Source organism: Meriones unguiculatus, chromosome 6 (genome assembly GCF_030254825.1).
Source record: "Meriones unguiculatus strain TT.TT164.6M chromosome 6, Bangor_MerUng_6.1, whole genome shotgun sequence".
NCBI classification, from domain to species: domain Eukaryota; kingdom Metazoa; phylum Chordata; class Mammalia; order Rodentia; family Muridae; genus Meriones; species Meriones unguiculatus.
This window is the reverse complement of record NC_083354.1, coordinates 13,446,320-13,471,994: the sequence shown is the minus strand read 5'-3', so window position 1 is coordinate 13,471,994 and position 25,675 is coordinate 13,446,320. Positions and strand designations below refer to the sequence as shown.

The following is a 25,675-nucleotide window of genomic DNA, read 5'->3' as shown; positions in this document are numbered from 1 at the left end:
AGGCGTCTACACCGCGTCTGGCTAGGGTTCTCTCTGCCTCGTTTGTCTGTTTTTGTTTGCGACGGGGTCTCCGTAGGTAGCCCGGCGCAGGGCGACCACGCCCGCCGGCCCCCGACGATTTTTTCAGAAACCCGGCCGCAGCCGACAGGTCCTGAACGAGTCCGCTCCGGATTCCGCTAGGCGGGCGACCGAGCCGGCGAACCCCGGGGCTCAGACACCCCGGGGGCGGAGCTGGCCGAGCGCACGCGGAAACTAGGTCACAAAAGCAAAGTAGGTCTTTGTGCGGCTATTTACGACACCGTCGTGCTCGGTCGGCCCCAGCCGTAAAGCAGGCCCGAGTCGCCCAGGCCACGGCCTCAGACCGAGCTGCCATGGCAGATATGGAGGATCTCTTCGGGAGCGAAGCTGAGAGCGAGGCAGAGCGCAAAGGTGCGGCGGGCGGGCGGGAGGGCGGGCTCCGCGGACGGGTGCACGGGGCGGCGAGTTGCTTTCCGGCCGCAGGCGCGGCGCCGGGCAACGTGGTGCCCCCCACGCTGTTGCCCAGCGCCCCCTGCATGCCGGGCGGTGCCAGCCTCTCCCTGGAGAGGGGTGCAGAATCTGCGCCTCGAGGGCCAGGGGCTGGCCTGGGCTGGTGGGGCGAGCAGTGTGAGCACGAGTGGCCCGCGCCCCTCCTTGCACCCCGGGCCGATTGGGGTGTGGCAGTGAATAAGTGGAGGTCTGTCCGGTGTCCTTCGGACCTGATGGCGCCCTCCTGAGTGAAACAGATGATGGGCGTCTGCAGATGCTCCTGAAAGGCCCGGCAGAGATCAGGGTACAGCTATGCACCCAGGACTACGCGCTGGAGATGAGTGCTCTTGGAGAGCCTGTGTAGAAAGTCAGTTTCCTTGGGTGTGATGTAAGAATGGGGAGCTTGTGGGGTGTTGGAAGAGGAGCGACAGGGGATTTGGTGATGCATGAATGATGGTGCAGGGGGTATTTCTGGCACAGGCCTGTGAAAATCTGAATTTGAGATACGGAGAGTAGTAATACGGAATGAGGAAAGGTCCGACACCAACCCCAGAATCCGTTGCGTAGGCAAAAGTACAGAGAACCGAGTTGTACTGTGAGAGTTCTACTCAGGATGAGCCTGGAAATATCTCTGTGTACTAATTCCTGTCCCACAACTTTTGCTAGTGTTTCCCCCCCCCCCTCTTTGTTTACTCTTTGTGCCTTTGAGGCACAGTTCTGTGTAAACCTTCCCGTATTTTCCATGAAGTTTTTCGTTTCCTTCAACAGTGAACAGCGATCCCTGTCATTTTCTGGCTGCCTTGTTAGGTGTTGGGAACATAATCATGAGAAGTCTGGTTCCCTCCCAGGCTTACATTAATCCTTAGTGCTTCGTTGATACACAGTTGGAAAGTATTGTTCAGTGAGGTGTACCTGCAGCGCTTTCCCCGAGTAACCCAAGGCCTAGGGAAGTGATGTGTAGAGATGATTGCAATCCTAAGGTGTCCTCCCCCCCCCATCCTTACAACTTCTTGTAAGGTCATGACAGTTTTCTTCCATTTTCCCACTCAGTGGGCGCTCTAAGATTTACTTCCAGGTCTGGTGAGCTGTCCTTGACAATTGCTCTTGGTCTTAAAGTTGGTATGGATGTGACAGAGTGGAACTTGGTAGGCCTGCCTGCTTGTCTGCCTCCCTCCTTCTTTTTTCCCCCTTCTTTCTTCTTCAGGATCTGCTGTGTCTGTTGCCTTTATTGGCTTTATATTCCTAATTCCCCTGCCTGAGTGAGTGCTGGGGTTATGTATATGAACCTCCACTCCCAGCTAGTAGCTATTTCATATTTTTCATTTCTAACATAAGTTGATCTTGTGTCTTGTTGCTATCCTGCAGCTAATGTATTAGCTGTAATAGTTTTTGGTTCGTAATAGTTTGGGGTTTTCTGCATATAAAACCATGCCATTGTGATTAGAGAAAATGTACTATTTCTTCTCTTTCCTATTTATTGTTCTTGCTCTGGCTAGGACTAGTACCTGCCAGTACTTGCTGGTACTTTCTTTATAATGTTGAACAGGACTTGCAAAAGTAGATACTACTGTTCCTGACCTTAGAAGGAATGAATCTAGGTTTCTAGCATTATTTATGATTTATGATCATTGTTTCTGTAAGGTCAATAATGGCATCCCCACTTCTATTTCCTGACTTTAGTCATTTGAGTCTTGCTGCCCCCCCACCCCCTTCCTTGGATAGTCTGCCAGAAGGTTTAAGTTTGTTAATGTTTTTAAAGAATGAACTGTTAAGCATGTTGGTGCATGCCTGTAATCCTAACACTCAGAAGACAAGAGGCAGGAGAATTGGCACAAGTTTGAGGCTAGCCTGATCTACATACCAGTTGCAGGCCATCTGAGAACTACAAGAACCAATTTGATGAAAACAAAACCCCAAACTTTTGGTTTTATTGATTCTCCACTGTTTTTACATTTCTTTCTTTCTTTCTTTCTTTCTTTCTTTCTTTCTTTCTTTCTTTCTTTCCCTTCCTTCCTTCCTTCCTTCCTTCCTTCTTTCTTTCTTTCTTTCTTTCTTTCTTTCTTTCTTTCTTTCCTTTCTTCTCTTGCTGCTGCTAGTTTTGGGCCTTCCTTTCTTTTTGTCTGTTTTTCTTTCTTTTTTGGTTTTTAGAGACAAGGTTCTCTTTGTAGACCTTGATGTCCTGAAACTCAACTCTGTAGACCAGGCTAGACTTGAATTCAGAGATCTGCCTGCCTCTGCTTCCCCAATGCTAGGATTAAAGGTGTGTGTCACCAATGCCCGGCTTGCACTTTATTTTCCTTTTTTGGGTCTTTTTTAAAAATTAATTTATTTTTTATCCACTTTGCATCCTGGTTGTAGCCCCATCCCTTCTCCCCTCCTAGTCCTACCCTCTGTTCCTCCCCCCCCCCCCACCTATTCCTTTCCCATTCCCACCCACTGCAGCTCATCAAGTTGCATCAGGACTGAATATGTCCTTTTCTGGGTCTCTTAAGATGTTAAGGTAGGTTATGTTTCCTTTTAATGTAGGTGTTCGTAGCCATTCATTTTCTTTTGAGGAACACTGCTTTCCTTTTGTTTCCTAAGAATTGGTGTACTGTTTTCATTTTCATTTATTCTAAAATATTTTCTATGATTCATTCATTAACTGTTTAAATTATTAAGATTTCTTTGAAGGTGTGGGGGGAATTAATTGTGGATGTGTAGATTCATTAAATGGGTCACTGTTTCTTTAGCTATTACTTTCTTCTAGGACTCCACAATGCGTATGTAGTGCATTTGATGGTACCATGTATAATGTTTTTCTATACTTAGGCTTTTAGGCACTATTCATTTTTCTTCATTCTTTGCTCTTCCTACTTGATACCTGTCCTAGAAATGTAGGATTTTTTACTTACTTAATTTTGTGTGGGTGACCTAGGCAGTGGAGGGTGGGGCTAGGTGAGGTAAAACAACAGGAGTTACACATTATTTATTTTATTTTAGCTTTTCGAAACAGGGTCTCATGCTGTATCCTAGGATGGCCTGGGTCTTAATGTGTAGCTCACACAGGCCTCAAAATTGATTTGGTCCTTTTCTTCAGCCTCCTGAGTTGCTGAGATCATAGGTGTGGGCTAGTGTGCCTACTGATTTTTCTTAACTGAACATTCCCCTGGTTCTTGAACCTTCTTTGCCTCTGGAACGCTGAGAAAGTCGGCCCCAGTGGTTTTGCCAGCTCATGTTTGCCTTTTCTCAAATCTGTGGACTTTCAGAGTTCCTTACTTTGCTGATGTTACCTTGTGTTTAATCAAATCCCACAGATTCTGACTCTGGGTCCGACTCAGACTCTGACCAGGAGAACGGTGTTTCTGGCAGCAATGCCTCTGGCAGCGAGAGTGATCAAGATGAGAGAGGTGATTCGGGACAGCCCAGTAATAAGGAACTGTTTGGAGATGACAGTGAGGAGGAGGGGGCCTCTCATCACAGCGGCAGCGACAATCACTCTGACCGCTCAGATAATAGGTCAGAGGCTTCTGAGCGGTCTGACCAAGAGGACAATGAGCCGTCAGACGTAGATCAGCACAGTGGCTCTGAAGCCCACAACGATGAGGAGGAGGAAGAGGAGGAGGGCCACAGATCGGATGAAGGGAGCCATCACTCCGAAGCAGAAGGTTCTGAAAAAGCACAGTCAGATGATGAAAAGTGGGACAGAGAGGATAAAAGTGACCAGTCAGATGATGAAAAGCTGCAGAACTCGGATGACGAGGATCGGGAGCAAGGGTCTGATGAAGATAAGGCACAGAACTCCGATGATGATGAGGAGAAAATGCAGAACACGGATGATGAGGACCGGGCCCAGCTTTCTGATGATGACAGACAACAGCTATCTGAGGAGGAAAAGGGGAATTCTGATGATGAGCACCCTGTAGCTTCTGATAATGATGATGAGAAGCAGAATTCGGATGATGAGGACCGGCCACAGGTGTCCGATGAGGAGAAAATGCAAAATTCTGACGATGAAAGGCCACAGGTCTCAGATGAAGATCGAAGGCATTCAGACGAAGAGGAGGAGCAGGACCAGAAGTCAGGTAAAGCATTCATGGAACCTGCACAGCTCAGCACAAACTGCTGCCTGCAGCCATGGTTCGTTCTTGTTTCCTTCTAAAGATTTTTTTTTCGCCTTGCTTTATGTGGATGGGTGTTTTTCCTGCATGCATGTCTGTGTTTCCTGTCATGTGCATGCAGTGCTTACGGAGGCCAAAAAGGGCTGTTAGGTCCCCTGGAGCTGGTGGGCAGCTGGTTGTAAGTCACCACATCGTTTCTGGAAATTGAACCCAAATCCTCTGGAAGAGCAGCCAGTTCTTTTTAACTACTGAGCCATCTCTCCAGCCCCTTTTACTCCCATCTTTATTATCCTGCTTTTCATGTTTGTTTTCTCCTCGTCTGGCTCTTCAGTTTCACCTGGTGTATGTGTGTGTGTTCTAAATTTCTCTGTTTTTACTGTCTTCCCCTTCCATTCTTTAACTGACTAGAGAAAATACTGACACAGTCTTAGCCATCTGTAGTGCTAGAGAAGCTAAATAATGAAGTGAGTTGGTTCCATTTTTCATGCATAGCTAATGTGCACACATCATGTGACAGATTTGCCGCAGTAAATGATGGCATCATTGAACTGTCTCATACAGTTGTACTGAGGTAGAGGTACCATGTTCCACCTTAGAATTTTTGTGTGTGTGGGGGGGCAGTGTTTAGTCATGGGTGTGTTTAGGTATTCGTGTGCCATGACAAGTGGGTGGAGGTCAAAGGACAGCAGAGCACAGGAACTGCCTGATTTTTGTCTCTCAGTCCCCACTGTAATTGTCAGATTGGTCAGCTCAGATCAACACATTTCTTCATATAGAATATGAAAATATTTTTACAGATTGAATTTCTTTGTATTGTATATGTCACCACACTTAGGTTGAAGTCTTTCTGAAGTGGAATATGGATTACTTCATTCTGTAGCTGATTGGCCGTGTTAAATTACAATGTGGTCGTATCTTGGGAAGCTTAAGTACAAAGGGAGAATTATCTCAGGGGGAGCATTCAGAACCACATTTTGACATTTTTATAGAAGGGGGCAGAATATTTCCCAGTATGGGTATAAACCTCCTTAGCCTATGCATCGGGCTCTGTACGTATTTAGTAACCAGTTCAGAGTAAGATTCTGCGTGAGGTTATCAGAATGTTCAAGGCTCATACAGTACTGGCAGACTAATTCAGGAACGGGTCAGAAAGAATCTGCTTTTTTTTTTTTGTTCATTTTGCTTGAGCCCGTCTCACATAGCCTGACTGCCTCCAGCTCCCAGGTGCTGGGGTCATTGGCACGCGTCTCCACAGCCAGCTCTTCATGAAGTTTTCAAGGGAGTAATTCCACCAGCCAGAAAATAGGCGTAGCTTTGTCTCTTTCCAGCAATTTTACCTTTCTTCTATACTGTGTGTATAATTCAATCATGAGTTTCAATACTGATTATCTCATCTCTGTCAGAAGTTTCTGCTTTTAGAAATCCATATTCTTTACAAAAAAAAAAAAATTATTGGAGACAGGGTCTTGTAGTTTAGTATAGGCCAGAAGTATATATGTGCTAAGGCTGACCTTATGGTGCTGGCTTTGGAGACATGGTCTCTCTCTTTGGCCCTGGTAAGCCTGAAATTTCCTGCACAGCCCAGGCTGACCTTAAGTCTGCTGCCCTCCTTCTGCCTCTGCTCCTGAACTTCTAACATTATAGGCATGCACCACCACACCCAGCTCTGTTCTCCCATTGTAACTTCTGGGACGGGTTGAGCGCAGGGCCAGATGGACACACAGTCTATGACTGAGCTACACCTCTGCCCTTTGCTTGTGTTCAGTTTAGTGTTCACATGCCTGTAGACTTAGCAGCTACCGCCACATGATACAGGACAGCATGTTGTACACCCTATAGGCACATCCCTTGCCTGGCCTTATCACCTCCTGATGTGTTCTATCATTATGCTTCTGTCTCCTGCACCTCAGGATTACCGGCACTGTCTCTGCCAGGCTAGGTTTTCTTCTTTACTTAGCATAATGCAGTTTGGATCAATCCAAATTGCTGCATGTATCATCGTCGTTTTCTCTTTATTGCTGCGCTCACTGGATTACACAGCATGAACTGTTGGGCAGTTTCTCTGTGAAGCTTGGATGTGAGTATGCACACCTAATTCTGCTCTTCTAGAATCTGCGAGAGGCAGTGACAGTGAAGATGAAGTTTTACGGATGAAGCGCAAGAATGCAATTCCATCTGACTCGGAGGCCGATAGTGACACTGAGGTGCCCAAAGGTAACCCTTTTCTTTTGTACCCTGGTGTGGCTCATAGCTCTTTGTGCTTTTAACTGTAGTGCACTCCCAAGCCTTGAGACTGCATGACTCTCGGAAGACTGTGTGCGTGCTCTGTGTGTTCTGTGTAGCTCATGCTGTTAGGAACCTGCTTCCTTGTTACAGTTTGAGTGACGTTTTTGACGGGGGCTGAGCCTCTGGTTGGTTTTGGAAGTGACACTGCGTTCTTCACTCTGAGTAAGGACAGTCCTGCACTGACTGCCCTTACTGTTCTCGGTCTCTAACTGTCTTCGACTGTGGCTTAGATGAAAGAGGTTGTTATATAAACGTGGTGCTAAGGTTGTAAAGGTGGAGCTGTGCATGGTCGCATCTGTGACATGTTTGCAAATGGCAGGTAGGTAACCACGCAGGGAAGATGCTCCTATGACAGTTACAGCAGACATGACTTTGCTAGGTGCTTGGCTGTGTGCAGCGGTGGTAACGTGTATGTACATACATGTACAGTGGCTAGTGATGACGTGAGCTAAGGGGAACACTGAGGAGGGGTAGGCATGGTCATTTCCTGTTTGATCATATAATCAATGTGATTAATGTAATATAATATAACTTACAGTACTCTGGTCACCTTGGCCTTGCTGTCTAGTGGTTCTGTTCTTTGCCATGTCTCTGTAACTCAGTCTTATAGTTTTATCCTAGACCAGGTGTTACCAGTAGTTCTGACTTGTGCTATTGCAGCTTTAAACAGATGGCTCTCTCTACCCACTCTTCTGTCCTGTTCACTTGCTGTGGTGCCTCCCCTTGCTCTGCTGGCTTTCACAGATTATTGTTTTGATGGGTGCCTCAGAGGTGTTCTGCCTGTGAGGATGGCCCTGGTGAAAGAGATATGTAACTCTGACATAGAATATGTTAGCCCAAATTTGAGGGTCTAGCCTGGGAGAAACAACTGGCTTTGGACAGGATGCAAAGAAGGGGGAAGAAAGAGAGCTTTCTGTATAGTTCCTGTTTCTGTACACACATGCCACAGTGCCCGTCTCTCCATACACATGTTCTAGACTCACTTTGACGCTGTCTCCTGGAGTTGTTAAAGTGAAGACCAGATGTTAACCCTCTGCATTTTTCCTTTTGCACTGAAGACAATAATGAAACCATGGATCTGTTCGGAGGCGCAGATGACATATCTTCAGGGAGTGATGGAGAAGATAAGCCCCCTACTCCGGGGCAGCCTGTGGTAAGTGCAAGTTGTGTGAGCTGGCCTGTATTCAAGTGAGACAGAGTCTCACAGGGGAAGGATCTCTCTTTCTGCAAGAAGAGGAAGTTGCCAACTAAATTGCAGTATGAAAATACAATGAGCGAAGGCTTTCTTAATTCTGTGGGAAACTTTTGGTTCTAAGGAGTAGAAGTGAGAGCCTCACAGGTGAGATCATGAGGACCTGGGATTTGAGAACCTTTCACCTAATTGTTTTTCTTATTCACGCAAGTAAGTGTGTGCTGCAGTAATAACTTTTCCTTCATTCCTTCCCTCTTTATTTTGTAAATTGAGTTTTGGAAACAGGGTCTTGCTATGTAGCCCTGGCTGGCCATAGACTCGCCATGTGTGGATAACCTTCTCTGAGGCCATTAGAGTGTGTGAGTGCTGGCTGACCGAACATCTGTCAGTGGAGGTCTAGAAGATAACCGATCACAGAAGCTCTGCCCCGAGGCAGCAGGCTCGTCTTGCTTCTCCTGAGAGGTTCTGGAGATAGGTGAACATTGCTGAGGACTGGGGGTACATTAGTCCTGCCATAGTATCTAGATATGATTCTTGCTGGGCGTGGTGGCTCATGCTTGTAATCCCAGTATTTGGACGGCTGAGGCAGGAGGATTTCTGTGAGTTTGAGGCCAGCGTGGACTCTGTAGTGAATTCTAGGCCAGCCTGGACAACATTGTGAGATCCTGTCTCAGACAGAACAAAGAACAAAATAAAAAACAAACAATGTTTCTTGCTCCCTTATGTAATAAAACGTGGAGCTTAAACTGGGCTGTCACCTGGTCTCCATAGCTCTAACCTTCTGCCTTTTTGCTCTAGGATGAAAATGGCTTGCCTCAGGATCAGCAGGAGGAGGAGCCAATACCCGAGACCAGAATAGAAGTTGAAATCCCCAAAGTAAACACTGACTTAGGAAATGACTTATATTTCGTTAAACTGCCCAACTTCCTCAGTGTAGAGCCCAGGTAAGGAAATTAAGATGTCTTCTGGGTGCTGGTTAGAAATATGTGGGTCTTAGCTAAGATGACACAAACCTTTGATCCCAGCACTTAGGTAGAGGCAGAGGGAGGTGGATTTCTGAATTTGAGGCCAGCCTGGTCTAAAGAGTTTCAGGACAGCCAGGGCTGGTGTATAGGGAAACCCTGTCACAAAAAAAAAATAAAACAAAATAAAAGAAAAAGTAAATGTGTGGGTATATGTGAATATGTGAAATAATTATTAATATGGATATAAATGAATAAAATTAGTATGGTGACAATTTATCTTTAGCCAGCTAGTGACCCAGATAATGACACAGGGAGACTATGATTTACTTAATTAGCCTTGAGCACAATAATGATCAGTTATTACTCCGTCCTAAACCTCCAAGCTAGTCTTGCTACTTCCCAGCCAGCTCTCCTTCATACCTGCATTTTTTTTAATCCTTGCTTGGTTCCAGTTCTTTTCCTGATGCTTTCTGGACCTCTCCTTTCTGTAACTCAATCCCTACTTTTTATCCCTCTCTCCTCCCCTCAGTGGACATGGATGGCCCACCTTATTTTCTCTGCTGCTCAGTATTAACTGGTCAGAGTTGTACTGGCAAGGTAGAGAACAAATGGTGGGTATATTTACATAAACTGGAGACAGGAAATATTTAGAATAAACATAACAAAGCCATGGCTGAGTTGAAACCAGATAGTGGGATAGAGAAATCAGCATTTGAATAGTATAAGAGTGAACTATATACAGTATATAATAACATTATGCCAACATGAATGTGTGTTGCTTACTTTCATTAAGGTGACTAACGTAGACATGGACACTTCATTTATATGTCTGAAAAAGTAAACCAGGCATCCTGCAACAGAAAAAGCATGGCCTAGTGTTTAGGGAAACTCCCCGATGAGGCCGTTGTTAGTAGTTTGATACTCTGTTCCGAGTGAGTAGACACCAAGTCTCTCAAGGCATGTAATAACTACTACAGCCCAACAGCTCTACAGTGGGAAGCAGTGAGATCTGGTCCGCCACTGCAGCAGACGCTGCCCCACCAGAAAGCTAATGGTCAGACAGTGCTGACAGGGATTCCCAAAACACGCAGCCACTTGCCTCATTTCCATGCTGCTCCCACAAGGAGAGTAATGCAGGAAGGCACAGTGTATGTGGTCTTTTCTTTGGTCTGTTCTTCTATAATAGGAGAAATTGAGAAAATTGTTCTGTTTTGGACATTGTCTCACTGTGCAGCCCTGGCTGGACTGAACTCCTTATGTGGACCAGCTAACCTGGAACTCGGAGCTCTGCTTGCCTGTTCCTCCACCACACACTGGAATGTTTAGCCTTGTTTGTACTTTATTTCAAGTAAAACATAACAGCATCAAAACTTTACATCTTAGCACATGTGAATATTTCTTTCAAGTTAAGCTTCAAAATATTTGAGCGTTGTGTTTTTTAAAGATATAGTTTTTGATAGAATGGACTGTGGTAACTAGCCACATTATGGCAGTATTCTTTATGAAATAGGATTAATAGCTTTTTTTAAAAAACACTTTGTAGGCCTTTTGATCCTCAGTATTATGAAGATGAATTTGAAGACGAGGAGATGCTGGATGAAGAAGGGAGAACCAGGTTAAAATTGAAGGTACTGTGCAGACTTTCCTTTCCTTTTCATTGAGTGAATCTAAGAGCTAACTTGAGTTTTGAAGATGGCTTTTGTGTCTCTTGTTCTACCAACCACATGAACTGTCTTTTCAGAGTCCTTTGGGTGCTGGGTATTGGACCTTGGGCCACTGCACACACATCATGGAGTTGCATCTTTGGTCCCCGACATGCTGGCTGGGGATTGAACCTAGGCCCTTGCAGTTTGGATTTTTTGTTTTTGTTTGTTTGTTTTTTAATTTACGGCACGGTCTTAACTATGTTGCCCAAGTTGGCCTTAAACACATGAGCTTCCTGCCTCCTTCCTAAATGCTGGCTGGGATGACAGGCGTGAGCCACATGCTTGACTAAGGGTTGACCAAATTCTGCATTTCCAGTAGTACTGTCTTCACATACAACAGCTTCGTAAGTACCTAAGTAACACTGGAAAAGATGGTTCCTTTCTAGTGGTGTAGGTGCCTAAAGCTGTTTGGTGACCACGGTGGAAATGCAGAGCAAGTAAGAAAGAGGGGATCAAAAATGCCAATACTTTGCTCAAGATCATACCACTGTTAGGTTTAGACTGATGGATGGTTTGGGCTTTTTATTTGTTCTGCCCTCCACTGCCTTTGTACTGCCAGCTCATCTGTCAATATTATTCATTTAGAACGTGTGTGTATTGACTTGGAGTTAGCAATATTAATATCTCATGGCCATTTTAATGTCTCTGACTTCATTGTGCTACTTTTCATTATTTATAATAATGAATGTGGTGGTTCTTCGCTCCTTTCCACTTAATCATTTTGGCATTTTTCCATGTTCTTTCATGGTGCATTGCTGAGTATCAGTTTAGCCACTATATGTTCCAGTGTAGACATCATAGTTTAGACATCAGTGTTTTGCTTCAAAGCCTCAAGTGCTTCAGAGTACAGGTGTCAGAGTTTAGTTTAGGTAGCTTTCCTTCAGACTCTTGGGATGTGATTGAAAGTATCCCTGGGTGCTTTGTTTCTTGACTGATGGTTGAGACAAGTTGACCAGTCTTACAGTTAATTGGTGGCATAGTTCTTTTGTAAACCAGGAATGAGCTGTGTGGCTCTGAGGTTTTATGTCTTTAGAAGTATTTTCATGTGCTTCATTGCTATAGAATGAAACCTCATAGTGTGTCCTCAAAGACCTCTTTCAAAATATCTTCCCCGTTGATCGTACATGTACTGGTTTGAATGAGAATGACTCCCATAGGCTCATAGAGTTAAATGTTTATCCTCAGTTGGCGGACCTGTTTGGGAAGGATTAGGAGATGTGGCCTTGTTGGAGGAGGTGTGTCGCTGGGAGGGGGCTTTGAGGTTTCAAAACCCCACACCATTCCCACTAAGCTCTCTCTGCCTTGTGCGTGTTGATCAAGATCTGAGCTCTCAGCTCTTGCTCACTACTCACAGCTAGTGCCATTGCCTGTCTGTGCTGTGCTCCCTGCCATGATGGGTGGGCTCTAACCCGTTGAATCTGTGAGCCCCAAATTAAATTCTTTTATAATTTGTCTTGGTCATGGTGTTTTATCATAACAATGTAAAAGTAACTAAGACAATACCTATATATGCTTGAATATTTATATGTAGCAAACTGTCTTAAGGTTTCTGTAATAAAATACCATGACCAAAAGCAAGTTGGGGAGGAAACTTGTTTCATCTTACACTTTCATATCACAGTCCCTCACTGAAGGAAGTCGGTCAGGAACCTGGAAGTAGGAACTGACACAGAGGCCATAGAAGAATGCTGCTTACAGGCTTTCTGCTCGCGGCTTCTTCAGCATGCTTTTTACCGAGGGTCAGCTGCCCCAGGGATGGTGGTGTGCAGAATGGGTTCTCCCACACTAGTCACTGATCGAGATAATTCCCCACAGACTTTACTCCAGGCCAGGCTTATGGAAGCATTTCCTCAGTAAGAGTCCCTCTTCCTAGATTTGTCTCTGAGTCGAGTTGACAAAACCGGCTATCACTCTAGTGATACATTGTTTTAATTCCTTGCATTTTTATTTTTATCAATCATATAGATGATTTTCTATATATCTCAGGGCAGACAGGTGAAATAGTGGGTGAGATCCCCTCAGAGACCCAAGGGCAAGGGACATCAGGTCCACGGTGCAGCTTGTGGCTTGTGTCCATCTTGCAGGTGGCTCTTCTTCCACATCATGAGAGTGCCTCGCAGATGACAGGATGGGGTTGGGGTGGGGAAACTTCAGGGAATTTCACTCCTCTTTTCCTGTTTAATGGTCTCTTTGGTTGGCAGGGTGTTCTCCTGCGTTTTGGTTTTCTTCAGCTTGGCCATATTGAAGCTGGCAATTTCCCCATATCAATAGTTTGTCTGCCATTTTTTTACAACCCTGATGGGTGAACCTAGGTGATAATGGGTGGCCTGGGGCTTGGGAGTGACTAGCAAACCTTCGATCCCACACCCTCCTCGTGTGTGTGTGTGTGTGTGTGTGTGGTGTGAACATTCACTTGCCACAGTGTGTGTGTGTGTGTGTGTGTGTGTGTGTGTGCGTGTGTGCGTGGTGTGTAAGCATTCACAATCTATTGTGTAGATAGGGAGCTCAGAGGAAAACTTTTAGAGTTGGTTCTTTCCAGGAAGGCTTTGGGATTGAACTAGGTTTGTCTGGCTTGGCGATATGGCGTACCTCTTTATCCTGGTGAGCCATCTCACTAGCCCCATTTTAATTCTTATTAAAATTCTAAGCCCACATAAACTTAGAGGAATGGTATAATGAACTCTTATGTGCTATCAGCTTGCGCAGTCTTCATCAGTATTCTTCACCCTGCCTTCCCTAAACAATTTTGACATTATCTCAGAAACGCTGTCATATCTAATGTTTTCAGGTTCTTAGCTGACTTAGCAGTTGCTTCTTTACTGAGGAGTAAATAAATGGCAACACTGGAAGCAAACCACTGGGCATGAGAGTGCACATACAGAAAGCCTGTGGAATGGGGCACACGGTGAAGGAGAAGGGACGAATGGGCTTGGAATGTTTGCTTCTCCTTGTTGCCATCTTCATCTTCCCCTTAGACAGGGTATTGCTTTGTAGCCCAGGCTGGACTCAGACCCGCAGTCCTCCTTCCATAGTGTCCCATGTGCTGGGAGCACAAACATGCACCGCCGCACCTGGGTTGTTCTCATTCTTTTAATCCTTGTGAGTGTGTATTTCTCCTTTTCACTCTTATTTGAGTGTGTTTCCGGGATGTGGCGTGAGAAAACCCATGCATTTAAAGTGCTGTGTTCTCCTGGAAGGCCCATCAAGTTTTTACGTTCTGCAGCAGTGACTAATTTTCTAAATCTGGCATTTTTCCATCCAGCAGGTGCTGAGTGCCCGTCTGTGTGTGGGGAGAGGGCTTCCCTGGCTCACGCGTCCAGCAGAGAAAATGACTTACACTTATTTTTCTCCTGTTCTTAGCTTGTCCCAAGAGGATCTCAGCTGTTGTCCATTTCTCTGTCACTCACCTACATAGGCTTACGTTATGACTTTGTGTGTTGTGGGGGAAAGCCCCACGAGTACTGTTTTCTAAGGTTTTGTATTTTAAAACAGGTAGAAAATACTATAAGATGGAGGATCCGCAGAGATGAAGAAGGAAATGAAATGAAAGAAAGCAATGCTCGGATAGTCAAGTGGTCAGATGGAAGGTGAGTGCCGAATGCCTGGCAGTGAACATCCAGAAGAATGGGGAGGAGAAGATGTTAAGGGCTTGGGCCTTACTCAGGTGCCAGCTCTTGCTAGAGAATCTCTGTTAGTTATCCCTGTGATCACGTAGAAAACCTGAGAGAAATGAGTTGGAGGTTATTTGGGCTGGTGGGAGACAATAAACTAAACGTGATGTGATTTAGAATCTTAAACCCTCACCTCAGCCCTGGTGCATTCTAATGAGAAGAAAAGTGTCCTATGGGAACATAGCAGGGGCTGGGCCTGAGTCACAGCAGGTCTGACTTCCAGCAAGTCATCATGTTTAGCATGGTGTTTTTCTTCCTTTGTTGTGTGTAAAGAGGGAACAGTGATTGAATCACATTTTCAGGAAAGTGAAGCTGTGGAGCAAAAGCCTCCAGATTTTAATATGTGAGGGTTTGCCTGTTTTTTCTTCAGCATGTCCCTACATTTAGGGAATGAAGTGTTTGATGTGTACAAAGCCCCACTGCAGGGTGACCACAACCATCTCTTCATAAGACAAGGTACTGGGCTGCAGGGACAGGCCGTCTTTAAAACAAAGCTCACTTTCAGGTAAGTGCTCTTCGTGACGATGCTTGGTTTTGATTCCTGGCCCCTGGTTGGTGGAACTCCACAGCCCAGCCCAGGAGCTCCGTCTCAGTTCTGGAGGCGCAGAGGATGAGGATGCTTCCTCAAAAGCCAGGTTGTGCAACCAGGCTTACAAGGGGCTGACATGAAATAGAACATTGGTGTGGTAGTTTCCTGCCAGGAGGCCCAAGGTACTTGTCTGTGCTGGTCAAATGGATCCCTCTTTTCTTTTTTTTCCCCCAGTAAAATTGGCCTGGAGACAAACTGAGAATTAGGGCTTGCGTGTGCTAGTGTCAGAGGAAAGGCACTGAGTTGGGGGCCTTTGTGGAAATGTGTGCCCCAGGCAAATCAGAACAGCCTGGGCACTCCTGAGAGGGGACTCTAGTCGTGCTTTCCTGGGATAAGCAGAACCCCTTCCTGGTCTGGCAGGAGCACTACAATTGTATGCTTCAACTAGGCTGTGGGAATTGGCCGGCATCTGTTTGTACTGGTGACCTTGGTCAACTTTCATTCTGTGAGATTATCTCCCAGGCAGCTGTGATGAGTCAGGTACAGGGTGACACGCAGAGCACAGTGTCCGTCAACCCCTCGTGAACCTGACTGTTGGCTCCTCTGGTGGTTGTGCTGTTCAAGCAGTGATCAAACTTTCTCTTTCTCACTTTTCTTGTGTCATTGAACTAGAGCAGCAGATCTCAACCTTCCTAATGCTGCAACCCCTTGTGTTGTAGTGATCCCCAACCATAAAATTATTTTCTTTGCTACTTCATAGCTAATTTTGCTGCTATTACAAATCATAATGTAAATATCTGATATTCAGGATATCTGATATGCGATCCCTGTAAAAGTGTCCTTCAACCCCTATGAAACTGTCATTAGACCCTCTAGAGAGGTCATGACTCACAGGTTGAGAAACGCTGAGCTAGAGGCAGGGAAGTCCAGGCCTCCAAGTAGAATATTCAGTTAGTTGTCTGGCCTCTTTGGTGAGCAGGAAGGCTGCTGTCCTTGTGTTTCTGTGATGTGGGTATGAGCGGCTCACAAATATACCTGATAAACAATGGGAGGGTCTGTTCGTTTCCCACAGACCTCACTCTACAGACAGTGCCACGCACAGGAAGATGACTCTGTCACTTGCAGACAGATGTTCAAAGACACAGAAGATTAGAATTTTACCAATGGCTGGTCGTGACCCTGAGTGCCAGCGCACAGAGATGATTAAGGTGTGTTGCCTAAGCTTTATCCTGGAACAGTTTTGTGTATTAAGAATAGATTGTCCAAACTGCCTATTCGTCTGTCCATCATGTCTTGTTGGACTTTCCTTCTGCCTTCCAATGACACGAGCTAGGTTAATTTCCTAGACTTTTGTCAAGCAGAGAGATGTGGGGATGGTGATGAAATAGGTTCTCTCCCAACAGGGCCTGAAAGGTCCACAAAACTGGCCATTTAAATACCTGAGTTTTTACATATCCAATGCCATCTACACCAGTTTATATTGTCAGAACTCGGTGGGTGGGTTAAGGACATGGCACAGCCATCTGCAGACAGCCTAAAGCAGAGTCCCGCACAGTAACTGGGGGTTTTGTTTTGTGGTGCTAAGGATTAAACCAAGAACCTCAGTCATTCTTGGATTGTGAGTTCTGGGCTAGCCTAGTGACTGCTGGAACCTTGCCGAAAAAGCAAGGCAAGAAATTTACTCCGTTTATGCCTAACAACCCAAGTTTAATCCCCAGCACCCACTTGGTAGAAAGAGAAAGCCAGCTCTTGTAAGCTGGCCTCTGACTTACCCCCACAAGCAAAACAAAATAAAATTGAAAAGAAAAGAAAAGTTTTCATGGCTAGAAAGTCCAGAACAAGGGAGTAGTAGCTGATGAAGGGCCTTCTCGCCATGTTCCAGCACGGGGAAACCATCCGTGGCAGTGCCAACTGAGAGAGCAGACTTGCCACTGTACCGGCCAGTCCCATGACAGCCTACCAGCTGTTCATTTACCAGTTGACCCATGAATTCGCTCATGGATTGGGATTAAGTTCCCAACACCTGAAATTGGGGTCCCTCTCAAGCCATAGCAGATGGCTTATTTGCTCTCTTACAGAAAGAAGAAGAACGCCTGAGGGCCTCCATCAGGAGGGAGTCGCAGCAGCGCCGGATGAGAGAGAAGCAGCACCAGCGGGGCCTGAGCGCCAGCTACCTGGAGCCTGACCGCTACGATGAGGAGGAGGAAGGCGAGGAGTCCATTAGCCTGGCAGCCATTAAAAACCGCTACAAAGGGGGCATTCGTGGTGAGTGTGGTGCCTCTTCGTTTGTGTTCACTGTGCACATGCACTGACTGCCAGCCATTGGGCACCTTAAAGAATGCCTCCCGCCAAGTCTCAGTGATGAGACCGTTGTGTAGCTGTTTGAGGCCGTCCTGGAAAGGGAGGACCTTTTGTGACTCCCTTTCAGCTGTTTGGTTTTGAATCATTCCTCGCATGGGTTCCTCCTGCCTATCTCCTGAGCACTGGGGTTACAGGCATGTGCACAGATCAGGCACCATGCAAATTTACCCCTTGACCTTCTGATTTCCAGTTTGTAAGGTTAACAGTTTTTCATTTTGAGGAAGGGTCTCTTCTAGTCTAGGCTGTCCTCAGACTTTCAGCAATCCTCCTGCCTCAGCTTCTCAATTGCTAGTATTCCAGGCATAAACTACCGTACTCAGCTAAGTTGCCAATTATCAAGAAATTCAGCTGTTGAGAAGATATGGTGCTTTCTTCTGGTCTTCAGCTTTGCAGAGCCCTTCCTCTTAGTGTCTAGTTCATCATGCTTAGCATTTATTCAGCACACACTGAATCCTGGGCAAACATGAATATCCTGTTTGATCTCTAAACAGTGCTCTGATATATTTGTTCTTATGATGAAACTGATGGCCCACAGCTTTAACTCTAGTCCCAGGAGAGTCAATGCCCTCTTGGCCTCTTGGCACACACATGGTGAGAGATAAACACCCACATATTAAATAGAGTCAATAATGTATCTTAAGAAAAAATAGGCGAGAAGATAGTCTGAACTGCTGAAATTCCCTTGCCTCAGCTTCCTGAGTGTGAAATTACAGGCATGTGTCACCATGCTCAGCTGGTTCTGCCACTTTTTAACAGAGTGACTTTGGAAAGGCTCCATAACCTGATGAACTTCTCATGTGTCATCTGGAATACATCAGTCTACTAATGGTACCCAGAACATGGGACAGAGATTGAACGAGGAGTGTGTTCAGTGCTGATGACAGTGCATTGTAAATTAATGTCTCTAAAGCTGCTTTTCTCACCTCCTTAGATCTGAGCAAGTGACTTCTCATTTCTGACTGTCATTTGCCTTGTCTGTAAAATGAGAAATGAGGTCTGCTGCTGCTTTGTGTTGGGTGTGGCACTGGGTATAAAACTCAGGGCCTGATGTATGTCAGGAACTGCTGTACCACTTAGCAGCATCCCAGCCCTTCCCTGGTTCACGCTGACAGAGCTTTGGAAACCATATTATCACATAAGGACGTGGATGACCATGCATCCTGTCTTTGTTCCTGCTGAGCGATAAGGTTTACCAGCGCCTAGGTTTCCTTTGCCTGACTATTATCTTGCAGGACTGTAGTTGGACTTCTGACCCGTTATATCTTACCTACCTATTTTGAGAAACCAGTACGGTGGCCTTCTTTACATTGCCAGTGCTAATTTATCACAAAAACATCTTAATGAATACTTTTCATGCAAAATAATAGATGCATTCAAGGGTTAGGGTATTTAACATCCAGTTCACCAGAGATTAAAGCCAGGTAGACAAGTTCAGTGGTTCCTAGCTCAGTACAGAACTCACCTAGCAAAGATGTAGGGAGCTGGCGCCTCATTATATCTGGAGAGAATAGGTCTGGTTCATTGTAACATGTTTAAAACAGAAGTTAAACTGGGACTGAGGAGGCTTAGTTACTCCTACAAACATGAGGACGGGGTTCAGCTCCCCACAATGTGTGTAAATGCTGGGTGCTGTGATTGGGGGCTGCCTGTCAGTCAGCTTTGAGAGGCAGAAATAGGAAATTCCCAGAGCAGGCTGGCTAGCAAGACTAGCTGTGATGGTTGGCGAGGCCAGACTCTGGGCCACATTTGTGTAAGTCCTCACTCCATTCATGAGATTGCCTTTGTCCTGATCACTGTTGTGTGACAGAACTTTCCCTGGGAGATGCACAAGTCTGCTCACCCCAGGAAGACCCTACCTCACTGAATAAGGCAGAAGAGCACCTGAGGCTAATTCCTGACATCAGACTCATGCCTCCACATGCATATGCGACCATGTTCATCCCTGTGCCCACATGCATATTGTGTGTACATACACACAGGAAAATAGAACAGATAAAAAATATTTTGTTCCTCTGGAACATGTACAAAGGGAACCGAATGTATTTATTGTAAGGAAAATCCAAGAATGAATAGATAACTATCTTTAAAAATGACTCAGTATAAGATCATCCTGAGTGAGGCATCCTAGAAGCAGAAGGACACACAGGGTATATACTCACTCATAAGTGGATACTAGACATATAATATGGGATAAACATACTAAAATCTGTACACCTAAGGAAGCTAATTAGGAAGGACGACTCTAGCTAAGATGCTCAATCCCCATTCGGAAAGGCAAAGAGGATGGACATCAGAGGAGGGAGAAAGCAGGGAACAGGACAAGAGCCTACCACAGAGGGCCTCTGAAAGGCTCTACCCTGCAGGGTATCAAGGCAGATGCTGAGACTCATAGCCAAACTTTGGGCAAAGTGCAGGGAATCTTATGAAAGAAGGGGGAGCTAGAAAGACCTGGAGAGAACAGGAGCTCCACGAGGACAGTAACAGATCCTAAAATTCTGGGCACAGGGGTCTTTTCTGAAACTTTTACTCCAGCCAAGGACCACTCATGGAGATGGCCTGGAACCCCTGCACAGAGGTAGCCTATGGCAGTTCATTATCCAAGTGGCCTCCATAGTAATGGGACAGGGACTGTCTCTGACATGAACGGATTGCTCTGCTCTTTGGTCACCTCCCCCTGAGTGGGGAACAGCCTTACCAGGCCACAGAATAAGACAGTGCAGCCACTCCCGATGAGACCTGATAGACTAGGGTCAGAGGGAAGGAGAGGAGGACCTCCCTTTTCAGTGGACTGGGAGAGGGACACAGGTGGAAGAGGGATGGTGGCATTGGGAGGAGAGGAGGGAGGGAGGTACAGGGGAATACAAAGTGAATAAACTGTAATTAATAAAAATAAAAATAATTAATAAAAAAGAAACAGACCGAGAGAGAGAGAGAGAGAAAATGACTCAGTGTAATTAATCCCTTTGTTTTCAGAGGAACGAGCCAGAATCTATTCCTCAGACAGTGATGAGGGCTCGGAAGAAGACAAGGCTCAAAGATTACTCAAGGCAAAGAAACTCAATAGTGATGAGGTAAGTCACATGTACTGAATTCTAGGCTTACTGTGTACTTAGGATTTGGGTCCTGGAATGATGAGGAGCTCCAAGGCAGACCCAAATGAGTTCTTGACAAAGGTCCTATTTTTTATTATGTCTCTATGTGTGAGTCTCTGTGTATGTGAGCACATGTGTGTGGGTACCCACGGGCCAGAAGAGGGCATCTGATCCCCCAGAGCTGGAGTTATAGGTTTGTAACCCATCTGACATGCGTGTTAGGAACCAAACTTGGGTTCTTTGCTAGAGCAACAAGTGCTCTTAACTCCCTGAAGCTTCACTGCAGCCCTGCACAGGGATTTTTGATACCTAGATTGATTAATTTCTCTGAAGGTGATTTTTTGGTTTTTTTGTTTGGTTTTTGGAGTCTCATGTAGGTTAGGCCTTGAACTCCTGATCTTCCTGCTAATGCTAAGATTACAGGCTTACACCACCAGGCCTAGCTGATTTGTATGTGTCTGCAAGGTGCCATGGGTATCAGTTGTCTAGGACCACCTGAAACTGTGTCCTCAGATTAAGGTCTTTCTAGATCACTTGGAAAATGAAAGTGCGGATTTGGCTGCGAAGCTGACGACCAAGTTTGGTCTCTGAAACCCACATAGTGGAAGGAGAGGGCTGACTACCACAAATTGTCTCTTGATCACTACACACATGCTGTGGTACAAATATACTCCTACCCCACAATACAAAACACAAATACTTTTGTGTTTAAGTTTGTAAACTCGTGACTCAGAGAAACTGCTAGGCTTATGTCCTGGCCATTTTTACACTAAAGGCTTTTGCCCTTGTCTCCTGTCCTGCCCGCCTTGCGAGGTGTAAGAGCCAGTGTTGATGATCACATGTTCAGTATCTTTGGGGAGGAGCCTGCTCCAGTGCCCTGCTTCTCTCTGCCTTCTTGCTTCCGCTTAGTTGCTGGCATCTGTGCTGCTTTTCTTTTCTTTCACCTGTCACCATTCTCTGCTTTTGAAGAGAGGGCTCTTCTAAGGACTGGTCTGCCATATTTCAGGAAGTGGATATTTTCCCGTTTGGGGGCTCTTATGAACTCTTTTCTCATGTGAAACAAAATTATGTTCTGGGGTTACTGTTGATTGCCACATTTAGAATTTTGTGACGTCCTCGGGGTAGACTGCTGTAGGCAGAATTTGTTAGCATTCTCTGCCACGCGTTTGTTGTGAGTTAGCACCCTGATAGCGCGCTTACAGTGTGAGGGACAGCCGGTAAACGGGCGCTCACGTGAGCAGACGCTTAATCCTTGGCAGGCAGGGCTGTGAAAATCAACAAGTGCAATGGGACTGTTCGTTTCTAGTAAAAAAAAAAAACTGCCTGTCAGATTGCCCTGCAGCTGGCTGAGTGGGAAAGTGTGAAGCTGTGACTTACACACATCTCCCAACAGTCCTTGAGCTCTCTTACAGCAGCCCTCTTCCGGGTTCCCCCAGCACGCCCTCAGAATCTCTGGACCCGTCTACCTTTCCTGGCAGCAAGTGTGTTGTTGTTGTTTGTCTGAGACAGAGTTTCTCTCTGTAGCCCTGGCTGTCTTGAACTCACTCTGTAAACCAGGCTGGCTTCAAACTGAGAGGTCCACCTGCCTCTGTCTCCCGAGTGCTGGGATTAGGAGCATACACCCAGTTTGATAGCAAGTGTTTATCTCTGCCCCCATCGTTGCTATCGTTCAGATCAGAGGAGCCTTCCTGCTCCTGCATCCCCTCAAAAAAGAAAAAAAAAATGCCAGGAACCTGGCTGTGCTTGTGAGATGTGGGGGAACCTCCAGGTGTCAGGAATCACTGTTTTCCAGAACAGACGTGGTGGGTAAGGGTGAGTCTAGATTACTGAAGCATGGTGGTACATACCTATAGTCCAGAAATTTGGGAGGTTGAGGCAGGAGGCTACATAGTGAGTGCTAGGCCAGCTGTACTATTGATTAAGACCCTGTCTCAAAAAACAAGCTTGAAAAGAAAGGTTATCATCAGCTACATTGTTGAATTTGAGTGCTACCCATTCTTGCCAGTTCGCATTTGCATGCCACGGGGCAAGTCAGCTCTCTTCTGTGAGTTTGCTTTTCGGTTGAGTGCCTCATAACTGCTGCCTGGGAAAGCTACTATATTGTAAGTAAATACAGATAGGAATGTGGGATCAAAGCGACAAGTAGCTTGACAGGAAACGCTGCCTTTCTTTCCCCAGCCTAAATGGGGGACAGTGTAAAGGAGAGTGCTTTAGTCAGTGCCTTTATTTTTTGCAAGTAGTAAAACCTGTAGAAAAAGCTCTTTTTCTTCCTTAAAAGACAGTGAAATGGGGAGAGTGGGGACTGTCGGTGGGTTCTCTGTTTCCCAGGGGACTAGGAAAAGTTAATGCTGAGTTGAAAGAATCAGATGGAGACTGGAAAGCAGAGTTGAGAGACTTAGTCACAGGGGGCCCCTGTTGAAAGGGTTAGTGAGAAGGGCCTGGCTCCCCCTTCCCTCTTCTGTTTCCTTTCTGGCCCCCCCCCGTAGTTGCCCTGCCTTCTGTCACCACCTGCGAGCTGCCCGTGTCTGTAGGAGCCTGTGTTCGTGGCCACATTTTCAAGCTTTAGTTATGTGTGGCACAGGAGCCTTGTTTCAGCTTTGTTCGGTAAGGCAGCACTCTGCATTGAAATACAGTCATCCTGAAGGGCTCCATTGTAGATGTGGGGGTCCTGTGCTCTGCTTGCTTGTCCTTCTAGGGAATCGGTCAGTCTTGGCAGGCTTCCATAGCTGCTCAGCTCTGACCATGAACTGGACTCCATGCTGTTTAGATTTCCTGGGAGAGCCCTAACCTTGGGCTGCTGCTGTGGTTGTCCAAGAGCTTTTGGGAAAATGCTGTACATTTTTAAAGTGCCATGTCAGTTCCCTCAGCCACTCAGATTCAGGCTCTACCATGAAACCGTTTTAAAGCTTGACACCAAACAGTGCTCTTGTGCAGGCTTGTAATGTGTTTGCAAAACTTTTCAGTGGGAAGAAAAGTCAGTATTTCCTTTCTTGAGGGGGCCCAGAAGGATTTGGGTCTTCTCTAGGCTGGGGGGTTGGGAAGGAGGTTACCCATTACATCCTGGGGCATGATCCGTCTTCCGGTATTACTGGGTTTGCTCTACTGCCACCAGCTGATGTATGCAAAGGACATCTGTGTCCCTGTGAAGGCTCCTAGCTTTGTTGAGTCTCCTGTGGCACTCCCAGTCTATAGAATACATTTGGGATAAAAAGGCAGGAAACAAGTGTGGGCGTCGCCTTGTCCTCAGAGGGCCGAGAAGGGGGGAAAAGAGCGTGCCTCTCTGTGGCCTTTCCTGCTAACTTTCAAGCTGTTTGCTATCCGTGGAAGTTGTTCTTGTGGTGCGAGGGACCAGTTCCAGGTCATCCTGCAAGCAGCCTGCGTCTGCTTCATCCTTTTCTTTAACTCGGCTCTTGTGAGAATTCTGAAGTGTCAGCCAATGTCAGAGTTTACGATGGAGTGTGAACTTAAACAGCTGAATTTTGCCAGTTGAAGTTGTTTTTTAGAAAACTTCCTGAGTTATGTTTCTATGAGGGGATTGTGTGAATGCGTTTAAACCGTTTAAAAAGATTCTTTGCTTGTATATACAGGCCTTTGATGTCTTTAAACATTTTTCTCAAAAACCTTGATGATGTGAGTTTTTAATGTATCCGAACAAATTATTTTAAAAATTGATATTTATTAAAATAATGAAATTTAGATAAGGAAAAGAAGCTGAGTGCTGAAAAAGGAGCTACTGTTAAATGTTCCGGCAGGACAAGCAAATCTTCATTTTTTGATTAAGAAACCGTGTGCGTGGGTGTGTCTGTGTGTCTGTGTGTGTGTGTTTGCCGAACCATCTTTCTCAGGTGAAACCTCTTTGAGAGAGTCCTAACCTTTTCTCAGGCAGACCCCATTGCCCATGTTTTTATGGCTGCCTACAGTGGTTTCCCTGTACAAGTCAGTCTGCTGGGCTTGAACTCTGAAAAGTTAGGTTTATTATTTTTTTTACTACTTATTTATTCATTTATTTGCAGCAAAGGGCCCCCGTGTAGACTTGTCTGGGCTGGACCTCACTATGTAGACCATCAGGGTTGTTTGTACCTCACAGAGAGCCTCCTGCTCTGCCTGCCCCCCCTGCCCCCCGCCTCCCAAGTGCTAGAATCAAAGGCGTGCACCACCATGCACTGGACTTTTATGTTTTATTTTAATTTTTTGGTAGAAATACAGAATGCTTCACAACTTCTGTGTCATCCTTGCACAGGGGCCATGGCAATCTTTTCTGTATCGTTATAATTTTTTATATATGTGCTGCTGAAGCAAATGCCTACAAGTTGTTGGGTTGTTTTGTTTTATTTTTGTTTTTGTCTTCTTAAGTTACTTTAGTAGAGAATTGTTCAACTCAGAGCTATTTTGATAAGCTTTCCTAGAAATGTTCTGACTTTTGGGCTGTAAATGTTTTTTATCTGTTCAGGAAGGTGAATCTTCTGGAAAGAGGAAAGCAGAAGATGATGATAAAGCAAACAAAAAGCATAAGAAGTATGTGATTAGTGATGAAGAAGAAGAAGATGATGACTGAAGTACAAACTGTGAATGCATTTTATGTATTTATTGTACAGCTTGTCTATAAATATGATGTAAACATGAGTTATTTTGATTGAGATTAATTGATTTGTGTTTGTGAAAATTTAATTGTAATAAAAAAATTTAAAAGCAAGTCCCTATGCCTAAGAAATCTGCTTTTCTTCGAAAGAAAAGAAAAAGCAGACTGATTTTGCAAGCAGTTTAGAGATTCTAGGTTTGGTGGATTTCTGCAGCTCTCTGCCTCTCATCCTCTCATTCCACACCAAGAAGCCTGTTGGCATGGCTGGGGCAAGAAGAGTGAGGAGGCCCTCTCCTCCCACACAGAGTTTGAAGAGCACAGAGAAACTCTCAGCAGTTAGCTTCCTTGGTCTAACCTAACAGAGGACCACATGTTGGCTTGAAACAGTAATGCCTGGGCTGGAGGGATGGCTTAGCAGTTAAGAGTTCTGTCTTCCAGAGGACCAGGGTTTGATTCCCAGCACCTATGGGGGAGCTTACAAACCTCTGCAACCTCTGGCCCAGGGGACCCTATAGCACTTGTCTTTATTTAAAACTGTTTTATTTGGGATTCCTTAAAGCCTCTCCCTTCCATCACCCCGACCCCAGGTAGGAGAGAGATGATTAGTGGGGTGAGGGCGTGCAGACCCCTTCTCCCAGCCGTTTAGGGTTGATGGGTTCTTTTGAAGGCTATACCAGTCTCCATCAC

General features: G+C 45.6%; 1 protein-coding gene and 1 non-coding gene across 4 annotated transcripts; one reads left to right on the top strand and one right to left on the bottom strand.

The window, feature by feature from the left end:
- The first annotated feature begins 272 nt into the window (after positions 1-272).
- On the top strand, positions 273-25,102 carry Leo1 (LEO1 homolog, Paf1/RNA polymerase II complex component). Of its 3 annotated transcripts, none has more exons than XM_021631634.2 (12): positions 273-429; positions 3,804-4,571; positions 6,717-6,821; positions 7,952-8,046; positions 8,884-9,029; positions 10,594-10,678; positions 14,249-14,343; positions 14,798-14,932; positions 16,029-16,164; positions 17,035-17,221; positions 20,291-20,388; positions 24,860-25,102. In XM_021631634.2, the coding sequence occupies exons 1-12, from the start codon at positions 372-374 to the stop codon at positions 24,962-24,964; spliced, it is 2,013 nt and encodes a 670-aa protein (XP_021487309.1). In that variant the 5' UTR covers positions 273-371; the 3' UTR covers positions 24,965-25,102. The 3 variants fall into 3 exon arrangements, with proteins under 3 accessions (XP_021487309.1, XP_021487310.1, XP_060240732.1); XM_021631635.2 differs by having other exon boundaries at positions 24,864-24,932; XM_060384749.1 differs by lacking the exon at positions 273-429 and adding an exon at positions 611-874.
- LOC132655053 (U6 spliceosomal RNA) lies at positions 24,606-24,708 on the bottom strand. Its single transcript, XR_009592634.1, has one exon. It is a non-coding gene; the product is annotated as a U6 spliceosomal RNA (small nuclear RNA).
- Positions 25,103-25,675: the final 573 nt, after the last annotated feature.

What these genes read in the sequence shown, in the direction of transcription:
- Leo1 (XM_021631634.2), top strand. Translation starts at nt 372, where the DNA reads ATGGCAGATATGGAGGATCTCTTCGGGAGCGAAGCTGAGAGCGAGGCA. An exon ending in CTACTCCGGGGCAGCCTGTG is followed by an intron (nt 8,047 to 8,883) that starts GTAAGTGCAAGT and finishes TTTTTGCTCTAG; the next exon opens with GATGAAAATGGCTTGCCTCA. An exon ending in AAAACAAAGCTCACTTTCAG is followed by an intron (nt 14,933 to 16,028) that starts GTAAGTGCTCTT and finishes CGTTTCCCACAG; the next exon opens with ACCTCACTCTACAGACAGTG.